The 14,125-nt window shown below is 52.7% G+C and overlaps 2 protein-coding genes and 1 long non-coding RNA gene across 14 annotated transcripts in view; 2 read left to right on the top strand and 1 right to left on the bottom strand.

Annotated features, from left to right (window-relative positions):
* Nucleotides 1–5,082, top strand: part of DUS2 (dihydrouridine synthase 2) — a 32,574-nt gene extending 27,492 nt beyond the window's left edge. For 6 of the 10 annotated variants that reach the window (XM_070398788.1, XM_070398787.1, XM_070398786.1 and 3 more), the window contains 5 exons: nucleotides 93–214; nucleotides 1,512–1,661; nucleotides 3,019–3,106; nucleotides 4,192–4,265; nucleotides 4,501–5,082. In XM_070398788.1, coding sequence (XP_070254889.1) covers nucleotides 93–214; nucleotides 1,512–1,661; nucleotides 3,019–3,106; nucleotides 4,192–4,265; nucleotides 4,501–4,738 — 672 coding nt within the window. In that variant the 3' untranslated portion in view covers nucleotides 4,739–5,082. The other 4 variants (XR_011468925.1, XR_011468924.1, XM_070398793.1 and 1 more) reach the window with 4 other exon arrangements.
* Nucleotides 2,678–9,790, bottom strand: LOC138997240 (uncharacterized). The gene is made up of 3 exons (XR_011468926.1): nucleotides 7,009–9,790; nucleotides 6,832–6,900; nucleotides 2,678–2,957 (listed from the first exon to the last, which is right to left on the bottom strand). It is a non-coding gene; the product is annotated as an uncharacterized lncRNA (long non-coding RNA).
* Nucleotides 9,791–10,511: 721 nt separating this feature from the next.
* Nucleotides 10,512–14,125, top strand: part of NFATC3 (nuclear factor of activated T cells 3) — a 97,610-nt gene continuing 93,996 nt past the window's right edge. For all 3 annotated transcript variants that reach the window (XM_070397899.1, XM_070397900.1, XM_070397902.1), the window contains exon 1: nucleotides 10,512–10,859. In XM_070397899.1, coding sequence (XP_070254000.1) covers nucleotides 10,757–10,859 — 103 coding nt within the window. In that variant the 5' untranslated portion in view covers nucleotides 10,512–10,756. The remainder of the gene's footprint in view (nucleotides 10,860–14,125) is intronic.

Genomic DNA, 14,125 nt, shown 5'->3' with positions numbered 1-14,125 from the left:
GGAGGTGGCTCTTATGAGGTCCCACTCCCTTGTCTGCAAGCACACTTCCGCCTCGGGGGCAGCAGGTGGGCTCATGTTGGTTCTTCTTCCAGGCCGTGCAGTATGACAATCACTACACCAACACCAAGCACTGCTTGTGCCAGATGCTGCGAGAACAGCTGGAGTCACCCCAGGGAAAGTTGCTCCATGCCGCCCAGTCTTCCCGGGAAATTTGGTGAGAGGGGCAACGGGCTGTCCATCTGTCCTTGCAGGCATTGCCCAGGCTTGACCCTGAGCGCTAAGCTGACTACCAGGGAGCCAGGGACACCGCTTTTGGAGACAGATGTGCAGGAGTGGGGTTGTGCTACAGCTTTGCCGCACAGAAGGGGATACTGTCAAAGCTTTGGAACTTTACGTGCCTGGGCTGGTCTCGGCAGCAATGTTTCGGATACCAGGGCACTAGTAGGATGGAGGAATGCGGGGGCTGGGCTTGGGAATTCCTGGGGAGGAAGGGGCTTTCCTGGTAACAGGTCTATAATCACATGCAATGCCACCAAGTCCAGTTACCAGGAGAGTTGGGGGTGCAGAATGGAGCCCCGTCCTGAGCCTGCGCCCACGCTCCATCACTCTGCCGTTTGAGAGACTACCCCTTGCTCCTCTGCTCAGGTGGTTGACATTTGGGGCCCTCACAGCCTGACCTAGTGTCTGCTCCCACAACTCCCTATTTCCTCTTCCCACCTCCACACCTTTGCTCGTACTGGCTCTTCTACCTGAATGCTTTCTCCCCCTCATGTTGGCTGTCTGTACCCTGCCTCCTTCAGAGAAGCCTTTCTGAACCACTCTCACCCCCAGACAGCCATCTCTGTGAGTGTCCACCTGTCCTTACGATGCTTCCTGGAAGAATAAGCCTTGCCCAAACCCTCCACATCCTGGGCTGGTGGTGTTGGTTCTGTCCCTGTGCCACCTAACTTAACCAGCTTGACCCAGGCGTCTTGTGACCTCAAGACTATACTTTTCAAGAGTAACTGTTGCTCTGGGTGGTACCTCAGTTTAGGTGAGGCCTAACTGCTTGTGGCCGGGGCAGGAAGTGGGGAACCACTCAGTGGCCAGGCCTCCGTTTCTTCCTCCTGTGGGCACACATGAAGATGAGGCTCTGCCTGCCTCTGGCGCTTGATCTGTGTAGGTCAGCTTAGTCACTGCAGGCTGGGGAGACCTGCCTGGATGCTCTTCCTGGGAAGAGAGGCTGGGCTCAGATGATGGAGGTGACCTTAACAAACTTTCCCACCCAGCCCTGCCTACAAAGTGGTACAAAGCTCCAGTGGCCACCCTCAGGGGTCCACATTCACTGCCCATCCACCAGTGCAGACTGACCCCAGGGGTGGGTAGCAGGTGTCTTCTGATGGCCAGGTCCTGGAGGTGTTTTGGTGGATATGGAGTGGCATTTCTCAGTGGTGGGGCCCTGGTTCCTGCACTAGTTCCCTGAATGCTGCCTCGACTAAGGGGTTTGCCCCGCTTGACTTGTCTTTATATAGTGAGGCCTTTGGCCTTGGTGCCTTCTATGAGGAGACCACACGAGAACTGGACTCCCGGCGGGCCGAGTTCCTGGCCAGGACCCCAGAGGAGGCGGAGGAGCCAGCTGAAGATACCTCCGGTGTCATTAAGATGGCTGTCAAGTTTGACCGGTAGGTCTCCAGCTGACCTAAGCTTAGGCCTGGGCCAGTGCCTCTGGGCTTCCCTGGGCTGGCAAGCTGGCTGTTGTACATGGTTAGCGACAAGTTTGGGGACCACCGCTCTCTTTGGTTTGGATACTTGTTCTCAATTTTTAGCCACCCAACGAAGGTGCTTTGGAGAAGATAGTCCCTGAAAGCCCAGGCAGTGCTGTCAAGGTTGTGCTTGTTGTCCCAAGGGCCACTGGACTCCACCTTTTCCCTGACCCACTCCCCACCTCTCGGGTGAGAGGACTTCTCTCCTTCTGTTTCTGAAAGTCTGTGCTTTTCCCTAGCCCCGAGGAACTAGCTGCCTACAAGGAGCTCTCCAATAGCAGAGGGACCCTTGTCTTTATCAGGCAAGTCCTGCTCATACCCACTGCCCCTCACCAGCCCTAGGGCATCCTCTCTAGGCAGATGTAGCTTCAGGCCAATTACTGCCTCAGACTGTGACTCAGCTTTGATTGGGTCCCTCATCCTTGTCCTCTGCAGTCTGGTATCCAAGCCTTTCTCGGATTTCCAGGCCCAGGCCAGGAGCTAGTTTTGTCTGGCAACGGCTTGGGAGGAGGCGTGTAGGGACAGCTGTTGGGCAGTCACATCCATGGAGAGCTCCTGCTAGGAAGTTGGACCGTGGTGCAGACTGACTCTGAAACCAGAGTCCACTGTGGATAAGCAGCAGTGGGTCATTTTGACACTTAGCAGACATAATTAGGGTGTACTAAGCTAGATTCCTGAGACCTTTGTATGGCCACCTGCGTTCCCCACCCCTACCCACTCCCCCCAGATCTTGTCTTGAGAGGCAAACCGGACCTTCCTTCTTGGCCGTCAAAGGCTATTTTCCAGGCTGGAGCTCAGAGGGCTGGGAGTTCACTTCCCACCTCAATTCCCTAAGCATGCTGAAGCCCATCTTCCCTTTAGGCAGAATGCAGGCTCCAAATTGCTGGTGGAACAGAAATGGATGGTCAGGGGAATAGGTACAGGAGTCTTATTTTTTAAAAATATATTTGTATTGATTTCAGAGAGGAAGGGAGAGGGGGAGAGAGAAACATCAATGGTGAGAGAATCATTGATCGGCTGCCTCCTGCACAGCCCCCGCTGGGGATCGAGCCCGCAACCTGGGCATGTGCCCTGACCGGGAATCCAGCCATGACCTCCTGGTTGATAGGTTCATGCTCAACCACCAGGCCACAAAGGTAGGTGATCCAGGAATCTTAAAGGCAGCAGCTCGATGTCTCCATTCCTGTAGCTCCTACCGGGAACTGAATAGTGCCCCTGCCAAGAAATGAGTTGGTGATAGTGGGTGGGCCCTGACTACGTCCCCTCCTTTCCTCAGGAGAGCATATTCACCCCAGATCACCCCCAAGATGTGCCTGCTGGAATGGTGCCGGAGGGAGAAGTTGGCGCAACCCGTATATGAAACGGTGAGTTCCTGGCTGTGGCCTGCCCTGCATCTAGCCCTACAGCATTCCCACAGCATTCCCATGCCATCACCCCCAGTACACCTACAGCTTGTACCCTGGACTCCAGGCTGCTTGGCTGGAGCCTGGCTTTGCCCTCTGTAGGCGCAGAGTGGTTACTGGTGGTTGGGCCAGTCACTGATAGTGCCTTCCCGTTTGACAGTGGGCCTGTTATCTAATTCTTGCTTCTCTCATAAAACTGAACTAGAGACTTAAGTAAAGGGCTGCCTGGGCTAGTCCAGTGGTGTTGCTGAGGGAGGGGAGATGTCTCTGGAAATGGCCAGTTGGCTTAGGAAGGATGCTCAAACCTGAAAGTTAGACACGTTTTTGGACCAGGCCTCAGCTAATGGGGCACAGAATTGGGCCCCAGACATGGGGCCGTTTGGTGAAAATTTGGAGACAGTATTGGTTCAATTCCTTTGGTCCCTATAGCTATCTTGTTTAGGTGGCTCTGTCTCTTCTGGACTGGCCTTCTGACCTCCAGGCTTGTCCCTTCTGGACCGTGTGTCCTCCTCTGCCAGAGTAACATTTCTAAAGCAAATCTGAGCTCTGGTTCCCTTGCTCAAGTCCTCAGCAGCTCAGAGCATGAGAACTCCCCCCTCCCCCGGCTGCACCCCTGCCACTCAGCTCTCCTGCCACATCACCTGGTCTCTGCCAGGTGGATCTTCTTTGCCCCAGTCCTTGTCTCCTCTTACCCCTTTGCCATCTGGTGAACTACTTATTTTGGAGACCTGACCCATCCAGATGTCAGGAGGAGGAGACTCCATAGTCACGCACAGCTAAGGGCCCTGACGGCCCTTTGCTTAGGTTCACGAGAGAACTCCTGACACGCTGTGGTGTCATTGTCTGTGCGTCCATCTTTCTTCCCTGGAAGGCGCACCACACACTTCTGCTGGGGAGGAGCATGTGGAACACGTAGCTTTCATGTGACTGAGGTGGGAAGGACTTCCTTTTCTCTGCCTTCGGCGTGACCTTGCAGGGGGGCCTCCAGGGCTGTTCCTGTTGTCCTCATGCAGCCATCCTTGTTTCCTTTGCTCTCTTTGCACCAGGTTCAACGCCCCCTGGATCGCCTCTTCTGCTCTGTTGTCACTGTGGCTGAGCAAAAGTATCAGTCCACCTTGTGGTGAGTTTCCCCATCAGTGGGCATGAGGCTTGGGGTGGAGGGCCTGCTTGTAGCATTGGCCTGGAAGTTTGGGGGGGATGGTTTACCTGGATAGTGGCATCCCTGGGTTATGACCCCTTCCTCAGTTCAGTCAGAATCTGTGACAAGGGTATTGAGAGTAAGGCCTCCCAGCCTCTAATCCTGCCACCAGTGTGCCTGCCTACCTGCCCTAATGCCCCATGCCTCATCTGCCCAGGGACAAGTCCAAGAAACTGGCGGAGCAGGCTGCAGCTATCGTCTGTCTGCGGAGCCAGGGCCTCCCTGAGGGTCGACTGAGTGAAGAGAGCCTCCCTTTGCACAAGCGTAAGAGGGAGGCATCTGACCAAGACCCTGGGGGCCCCAGAGCTCAGGAGCCAGCAATGCCTGGGGAGCTGTGCAAGAAGCCCCTGGTAACCTTGGGAAGTGGGAAAGAGAGCCCCCTGGAAGGCTGGTGATCACTGTCTCAGCCCTGGTCAGTGAGCCTGGCCCCAAGATGACTGTGGGTGCAGAGCATGAACCAGATGCTATTGGACAATTTGCTGCCCCTGCCTGACAGATGTTAAGGGGTTAGCCTGGGCCACCAGTCTGGAATATGGGCCAAGGTGCGCCCAGTGTACCCATCTCTCCTGGTAGATCTGAGTAGCAGGGCCAAGTTCCCAGTGGTCTCAGTATTTTCTTTAAAAACAGGGGCTTTTTCAGGTGGCACCTCCCTACCCTGACATTGGTACAGTGCAATAAAGACACCCTCTCCCCTTCCCCATGGCTGGCTGCTTCAGCCTTGGGCATTTTCACACACAGACTAATGGATGAGATGGCATAATTATTCTACTTCCACCCTCTGAAGAGCTGGAGCGTCCTAAAAAGTATGAGTCTGGGTGGAGGTGGGGGGCAGGGTAATCACCTTTAGTGCTCAATGGACTTGAACTGAACCAGGAAGGCAAGGCCCAAGAAGCCCATTCATTCTACTGGTGGTAAACCTGAGGCCATGGCCATCAGTTGGCTTTCCTGAAGAAAGAAGATACGGACGGTGGGAACGGTCAGGGTTATCTGGACCTGCTCAGGCACATTGGGAATGCTGGGTCTGGAGCTCACACCTATGAGGTGCCTGCTCTGGGCAGAGGATACTGGAGACTGCTGAGGACAACAATTTTGGGCCCTTGTGATTGCCCGCCCACGCCACTGCCCCGCCCTCCGCCCCCACCATCCCGTTTGGGCCGGAAGGAAGTGGCAGATTCTCTTTAATTTCCTCCTGGCAGTGAGAAGCAAACAAACGGCTACCACAACTCAACTCCTTGTGAGGCCACCCACGCTTACTGGGAGGGGCCTTCTGACCAAAGGTCCCTGCCCAGTGCCACTCCTGCTTCCTCAGCTGTAAACACGCTGCTTCTCCTCCCCCTTTCCAAGCTCTGTGGGAAGGGGGATTCCCCTTTGGGCCAAGGTGATGCTCCTCCCGTCTCCTCAGGGTCAGGTCCCTGTGCCAGCCAGCAGCCCCTGACCCTTCCAGCCTGAGTCAGGGGTTGGGCGGGTGAAGCCTCTGTCTCAGTCCTGGGGCTGCCTCTCCCTGCACCCGCATTGCTCTTCTGTGTACAGATAAGGATACCGCACTACCACACTACGCCTCCAGAGTCCATGGCTTTCTGATGGTGGGCAAGTCCTCTCTGGGGCCAAGGGCCCTCCTCTCAGAGTGGAATCAGCTGTTCTCTGCCTGCTTGAGGCTGGCTGGAGGGTAAATAGGCTACCCTGTGATAGGGCACTACGTGGCTAATGGGTTCACTGTGATGAACCTGCCCTAACCAACTGCCCAAACCAGTGCTCCCAGAAAAGAGACCCCACCCAGGAGAGCGACTGAGGCTTAGTCTGGTCTCGGCCATCAAGCTTTAGGTACAATTTCTGATTTTTCTTATACAAAAACTGTCTTCGTAAAAGTGCTCCATTCGCTTTTCCTTATACCCTGACTGGAATAGGGCAGACAGTGAAGCCCCAAAGGACTTTCCCCCAACCCCCAGGTATCCTGAGCCAGTCAGAGCTAATAGGAGGACCCTTGTGGGCCAGGTCCTCAGTCTAAAGATTCACTTCCCCAGTAGGGTTGGGCTTTGTTCTCCAGCCTCTCTGCCCACCACTGTGGTTTCCTGGGGAAATCCCTTCTCTGGTGGGGTCAGATTCATTTTTGGGCTATAGAGAAGGAGAGGCAGGGATAGAGGTCAGCTACTAAGATAGAGGCTGGAGCGTGGAGACTTTGAGGGCCCAGGAGAAGTACTGGGGAGAGGGTGATTCTCAGGGGAGCAGGTAGGTAGGGGCTGGTACATGTTCCATGTCTAAGGATGTCTGACAAAGATCTTGGTTAAATATGTTTGCCCACAAATGGTCTCACTTTAGCATACCTCAGTGAGGCCCACCTGGTCTCAGAGTGACGTGCCTAAGATCTGGGACTGAGTGGAGGGCCCAGTCAGGTCTGAAAGCTCCAGCCACTGTTCTCACCATGCCCGCCTTAAACTAAGGCCGCTTAGACACCCAAACCCCTCTCTGGGCTAGTGGCCACAATACTTACCCATCCATTCCAGCCGTCTTGATTGAGGACTTCCTCCTCGCTCATCACATTTTGGGACAGATGATTTTGCTAAGAACATGAGAGGGAGGGATGAGTAAGGCTAGAGAGGGTGGCAGGTCTTCCAAAGACCACAGCAAGAAGACTGGACTTTGTGCAGATGATTGGGGAACCTCTTACCCCTGCAGTCCTGCACGTAGTTCCTTCCAGGTGTCCCTCTTGCTCAGAAGTCTTCCATGGCTCTTCACTGCCCTCTGGATCAAGTCCAAACTCCTTAGCCTAGCATTTGAGGACAAAGTGCTGACCCTGTCTTCTCAGCACCCTGTGCTGACTTCAGCAACTAACTTTCTTTAGTTGTAGACTAGAGCTGCTCAAGGGCAGTCCTCGTGTCTCGGATGGCCAGCCTTGTCATGGGGTGGCGAACAGGCACAGAAGACGGATCAGCCCCAGCTGGTTTGGCTCAGTGGATAGAGCATCAGCCTGTGGACTAAAGGGTCCCAAGTTCGAGTCTGGTCAAGGTCACATGTCTGGGTTGCAGGCTCAATCCCGAGTAGCGGGTGTGCAGGAGACAGCTGATCGATGATTCTCATCATTGATGTTTCTATCTCTCCCTCTCCCTCTCTGAAATCAAGAAAAAATATATTTTAAAAAAAAGTATCGAACAAGAGTTTGGGGGGAGGGGATGTGTGGAATGGAGAAAGTTTTCCAAACTCTGACTTTCCTCCAAGGCTTCTGTTCCCTCTAATGTGGAACATAGGGGTCTAGACTGGACTAAGCTGTATCATCTCATGGCTCAGAGGCCACAGGAGAGCCTTCAGCAAAGGGGACTCAGAGCCAGGCCTGTAGCAACTGATGAAATAGATGGCCTTACCTAAATCTCAGGCCTGGCTGGCCTTCACAGAGGAGGGAGAGAAGGCATGAAGGGACCCACAACTAGCCCAGACTAGGGTTCTGTCTACTGCACCGGTCCCTTAGCTTCCTGCTTTCACAGGGCTCTCAGGAGGCTGGAGGTGAGTCAGATGGCCTCCTGCCATCTCAGAGAGTTTTGGAGCTGGCCCGAGGAAGAGCTCATCCGGGAGGTCCTGGCCCTAACTGAGGAAAAGGGGTGGCGAGAGTTCGTGTATTGGTGTGTGTATGTGGTAGCGGGGCTCTGTCACAGCCTGCAGAGCTTCCAGCCATTGCTGCCTTTCTTACAAAAGTGACATTCTTCCTGAAGTTTCTGCCTACTGCCCAGCTCTCATCACTGCATGGCAGGGTTCTTAGTTTCCTCCAGACCAGAAATCTTCCCCAAGACCTGATTCCTAAGTTTGTCTCCAGGTGCAGTGGCTGAGAACACAGCTGCATCACCCAGCATTTGATGGATCGGTGAATTTTTCAAGCCATCTACAGCTTCTGTGGTCCTTTCCTGCCGGTGGGGCTGACAGGCTCAGTCTCCCTCTTGCCTTTCCCCTGGCCTGGCTGGCTGAGTCATTGTTTCAGGTAAAATCATGTCTGGAGGACAGAGAGGCTAGATAAAGGTCTATTTTCACCATCCAGATGATAACCTGGGAGGTATGTGTGAGGGGGCAGGGGACACATCCTGAAATTGCATTTTTTTTTTTTTATGGGGAGAGGGAGGTAAGTTAGACAACCTCCTGGGGCTTTTTACTATACCAGGGTCGTATTACAGGTGGTACTAATTGGCAGGCCAGCCACCTATCTATCTGCCTGGGGCAGAAGGCTTTGAAAAGTTAGTGTGGCTTTTGGCCTCTAAGTTTTACACTCAGTTCCTCAGGGTTGGAGATCCTTTGAAATCAGGACAGCTTATCGGGAGGATGTTACACCCACTTAATGCCATTTGCTCCCTCTCCTTGACGACTGTTATTCTCTCCTGCCTCCAAACTCCCCCACTTTCAGTTTAATCCAGTGATTCATTCAGAATCCTGAACATGGAAGTACCCTGCTCCAAACCCTTCTGTGGCTCCCTACTGCCCTCAGCATGAAGTTCAGATGTCCTGCAGTGACCTGCAACACTCAAGTCTTCTCACTGCAGTTACATTTTTTTTCTTATATATTTTTTTTGGTTAATCCTCACCCAAGGATATTTTTCCCATTGATTTCTAAAGAGAGTGGGAGGGAGGTGGTGGTGGTGGTGGTCGTGGTGGGGGGATGGTGAGACAGAGACATCAATTGGTTGCCTCCTGCATGCCCCAACCTGGGCCAGGATTGAACCTGCAACCCAAGTACTTGCCATGGACTGGGAGTCGAACCCAAAACCCTTCGGGCTGATGCTCTAACCTCTGAGCACTCTGGTCAGGACTCACTGCAGTTACTTTTGGTCTCCAAGACTGGAAATTAGTCCCTGCCTGGAACTATCTTCCTCACCTCTTGTCCCTCTCTCCAGTTCATTCTAAGCCCTGGTGGAGAATTGGTAGCCAACGGGATTATGAACCTCTGAGCTCTTGGCACAGTTCTGATCTCTACAGTGATTATAGATTTGCTGGCCTCTCCCTCACCCCTGAAAGGACACTAATTCATCTCTGCGTCCCCCCCTGGGTCCCTCTGCAACACGCGCTTGTACGGATGCTACGGGCGGTGGACCTGGAGCTAGTGGAGTTGGCCACCTCCGCTCTCCCAGCTCCGCGTCCATCCTGGGCCTCGGAGCAGCTGTAAGTAAACAAGCCAGGCTCAGCGTCCCCGGGCACTGCCTCCATCCCAGGCCCCAGGAGGAGGCGTCTTGGATTGTCTCAGGGGAAGGAAGACTAGCTTGCTGGGGAGGAGCCAAAGAGCAAACGGTTCTTTAACACAGTGTCACTTCCCCACTAGCAGCACGATCCCTCCCGCTTTCATGTGCACTGGGACGCAGAGGTCACTAGTCCACGAGTGTCGCCAGTTCACGAAGGGCTCCCCAACTTCCAGCAGGGGACAGACTTTGCCCATCAGGCCGCGCCGAGGCCTCGAACGCACCGCCGATTGTGCTCGAGGGAGCAGCTGCCAGGCCGGCTCATGGGGGCAGACAAAGGCGCAGCCTAGGAAGCGCGGGACCCACCCAGTAGGGGTGGGCCTACAGCGACGCGAAGCTCCGACTCAGGACTGGGGGCGCAGCCCAGGTCTCCGGCTTCGCCCCGCCCAGGCTCGGTCTGGTCCCCGCCTTCTGGAGCCCTCGCCAGGAGGCGTGGGGTGGGTTGAGAAGATTGAAGGTTTGAGTGGTGTCCACGTAACCCTCTGGGGCCCTGATACCTTTCCCAAACCCAGTCAAGCAGAGCAATACTGCAGCAGCTCGTCGCCGAACCCGTAACCTCAGGGCTCCGGGGCCCCTTCCTCGACGTGAGCTCCGCCCAATAAGGAAAGGGATTGCCTCCGATTGGCCGGTGGGCTCCTCAATTAGAGAGGGCTGTTGACTTCACAGCCGGTGCGCGGGCCTGGCTCAGAAGTTGGGACGGGAATAGAGGCCAAACTACAATTCCCAAGAAGTAGCGGGGCTATTCAGCGCTCCGTAATCACGTGACTTCCTTCTCCGGGAGACGAGGTCACGCAGTAGGCGGGTGAAAGGGCGGGGCCGTCGGGTTAGCCCGAGGCCCCAGTGGCCTATAGGCGGCCCGGTCAGACGAGTGCGCGGTAGGGGGCGGGGTCGGGCGCGCGGCTCGGCGCGGGAGCGCGCCGGCGGCGGCGGTGGCGGCTGTTGCAGGGCGGGGAATGTCGGCTACGGCGACTGTGGCGGCTTAGGCTGGCAGTGGCGGCAGCTCCTGGTGCAGTTCGGCTCGCAGCCAGCTCTAAAGTTCGGAACGGAACGCTCGGCGTCGCGGTCCCCGCCCGGAAAGTTTGTCGCGGAGCCGCTACCTTCTGGCTGGCGCGACCCGGCATGAAGCGGCGCTGAGGAGCTGTCGCCGCTGTAGCTGCCCCCGTCGCTGCCGCCGCCTGAGGAGCCACAGCACCCTGGGCCACGCCGATGACTACTGCAAACTGTGGCGCCCACGACGAGCTCGACTTCAAACTCGTCTTTGGCGAGGAAGGGGCGCCGGCGCCGCCGCCTCCGGGCTCGCGGCCTGCAGGTGGGTGCCGGGCCGGGCGGGACGGAGGAGCGTCCGTTCCTCTTCTTGCTCGCACGAGCTCACCCTCTCCCTGGTCCTTTGCTCGTCCGGTGTCTGGTGACACCGTGTCTGCGTGCGTGTGGTGAGTGAAGAGCGGATTTAAATCGCCGAGGAGGCGTGCGGGTCGCAGCGACGTGGAAGTGGCGCGGGCTTGGCTCGTAGCGAACGAGCGAGCGGAGAACTCAACTGCGGGACGCCGGGGGCCAGTCGGACTCCTGGGGGGTTCGGAGGCCGAGGGTCGGGGGCCCTGCCCCAGGGGCTTCTGGCGTCGCGTGGTGCGGAGAGAATGTGGCCCCTGTGAAGTGTAAGCGCACTTGGTTTTTCATCTCTTCCGAGTCTGTACACATCTTTATTTGAAAGATGCGCACTCTTGGAGCGTTAGGAGCTCTCTGAAATGCGTGCACACGTCGTGAAGTCTGCTTTTGCCGGGAGAGGAATGCTCTCGTGTTAAGTTCCACTTGTGCAAGTTTATGGTCCACTTTTACTTCGAGGTGTAACTTGTAACGGGACTTTGTGAAAACTAGGTGTGGTGTTTTTGTTTTTTTTTTCTTAAGCAAAGTGTTTCGGAAGATGAGGAGAAAGTGGGGTGCTTTGTTCATAATTGTTGAAAGTTCTGGAAGTCAGTTTTATTTTAAGGAAAAGTTCACCTCAGAAGATGGTTTAAAGGAGATGGTGAGCTGGGAAGGCTGGGCACAGTAATACATGGAGGTCAGACCCGTCAGGAAATAGAAACAGGATGGCTGGGGACCTAGAGCTCTCCGGTGACCTGGTTTTAAATACGGTGGTTCATTAAGTTCACTTTCCCTATTACATACGTAAGGCGAACTTTAAAGGGGGAGGTGGATTAAGACTAATCCCTATTTATTCTTTACGGGTATTAGGTGACTTACCTCACGTTCATATTGATGCTCAATAATGTTCTGTAGAGTTGCATTGAAAAAACATATTTGAATGTGAGTCATAAGGATTCTCTGGGCTGTATTTTTTTTTTTTAATCCTTTTAGTCTCTACACGTTAGATGTCTTTTCAACATAATAAATAATTTACAATAGTTCATTTCAATCCCACTGACATCACTTGAGCACCGATTCTGTGGAAGGTGCTGTTAGATACTCTGTAGTGTTGTGATAGGCGCAGAAAGGACTGACGCCCCTCCAGGAGCGTGGGAAATGGGGCTGAGGGGGCACAGACCCAAATAACTCTGCTGCTGAGCCACAGGCAGACTGAATGGTGGTTCTGGTATCATAGAGGTAGAAAAGGAGAGAGTTGTATTTCTGGAGATGGCGGCATTGAGTTGTACCTAGATTATTGAGATTTGACAAAATAAAAACTACCTTGAGTATTGTCATTGAAAAGAAGGTAAACAGTTGGTGATGTCAGCAAACTTAATGGGCACAAACTTCATTAGAGCACATCATTTGCCAAATATTTATATACCAAATATATGATCAGTAAAGATGTTAACCAGGTTGGGGTCTAGGTTAAACAGCAAACAAAGGCAGGCAGCCCAGAGTCAGCTGGGGTATTGGGATATAGACAAGTCACAAAGCTGAGTTTATTTGCAGTTACCAGGATTGATCAGCTCAGGGTCTATTTCTAAGGTCTTCTCTACTCAGCACCACCCCCCAAATAAATAAATAAATAAATATTAATGAAACAAAGGAGTATCATCATGTAAATAGGAATTTTATGTACATCCAAAATACTGCATAACATTCAAAACCCATCAAAACAGCTTTTTTAGAAAATATATTTTTTATTGATTTCAGAGAGGAAGAGAGAGGGAGAGAGAGAGAAACATCATTGATGAGAGAGAATCATTGATTGCCTGCCTCCTGCACACCCCACACTGGGGATTGAGTCCACAACCTGGGCATGTGCCTGACAGGGAGTTGAACCATGACTTCCTCGTTCATAGGTGATGCTCAACTACTGAGCCATGCCGGCCAGGCAAAACAGCTTTTTAAGAAATGATTTTAGCCCTGACTGGTTTGGCTCAGTGGATAGAGCGTCAGCCTGCGGACTCAAGGGTCCCAGGTTCGATTCCAGTCAAGGGCATGTACCTTGGTTGCGGGCACACCCAGTGGGGAGTGTGCAGGAGGCAGCTGATTGATGTTTCTAACTCTCTATTCCTCTCCCTTCCTCTCTGTAAAAAAATCAATAAAATATATTTTTTTAAAAAAAGAAATGATTTTAAAAAGATTTTTAAAAACTGAATTGTAGAGAGAGAGAGAGAGGGAGGGAGAGAGAGAGAGAGAAGCACATCAGTGTGAGATTGAAACATTGATGGGGTACCTCGTCTCCTGCAGGTGCTCTACTGGAGATCGAGCCTGAAACCTGGGCATGTGCCCTGACCAGGAATTGGACTGACAGCCTTTTGGTGCATGGGACGATGCCCAAAAAAAACAGCCACACAGGCCAGGACCAAAAAATGATTTTTATTTCTTTATTTTTGCCCAAAAAGCCCACATGATCATTTTGATATTAATATGGGTCTTAGAAGGAGTTAAGGTTTGAAACTTGATTTATAACTAAAATTTCTAAAGTTAAATTTGAGCAATTTTATTTGTGACAAAAAAAGTTCAATTTAAAATAATCTAGTAGCTACTTTTTAAAAGTTTTTTTAATTAAGGCAAAATGCACATGACATAAACCATTTTAAAGTTAATGATTCAGTGGCAATACATTCACAATGTTGTGCAATTACTACCTCTAGTTCATATATATATATGTGTGTGTGTGTGTGTGTGTGTATATATATATATATATATATATATATATATATATATATATTTCAGAGAGAGGAAGGGAGAGGGAGATAGAGATAGAAACATCAATGATGAGAGAGAATCATCAGTGGCTGCCTCCTGCACACCCCTACTGGGGATCCAGCTGGCAACCTAGGCATGTGCCTTGACCAGGGATTGAACCATGATCTCCTGGTGATGCTCAACCACTGAGTCACACCCGCCAGGCTAGTTCCAAAATATTTTCATCACCCCAAAAAGGAAACCCTGAACCCATTAAATAGTTGTTCCTCATTCTCCCTGACCCTCTCCCAGTTCCTGGTAACCCAGTCCCTAATCTGGGAGGGATCTGTCTGTGTGGATTGACCTCTTCTGGATATTTCATATAAATGGAATCATACATATGTGACTTTTTGTGTCTGGCTTCTTTCACTTATAATGTTTTTGTGGTTCAACCATGTTGTATTGCATTCCTTTCTA

The sequence above is a fragment of the Myotis yumanensis genome, unplaced genomic scaffold (genome assembly GCF_028538775.1).
Source record: "Myotis yumanensis isolate MYYU_CA2020_CCGP unplaced genomic scaffold, mMyoYum1.0.hap1 SCAF_18, whole genome shotgun sequence".
NCBI lineage: Eukaryota > Metazoa > Chordata > Mammalia > Chiroptera > Vespertilionidae > Myotis > Myotis yumanensis.
The sequence above is the reverse complement of the archived record's forward strand: the minus strand, read 5'-3'. Positions and strand labels throughout refer to the sequence as shown.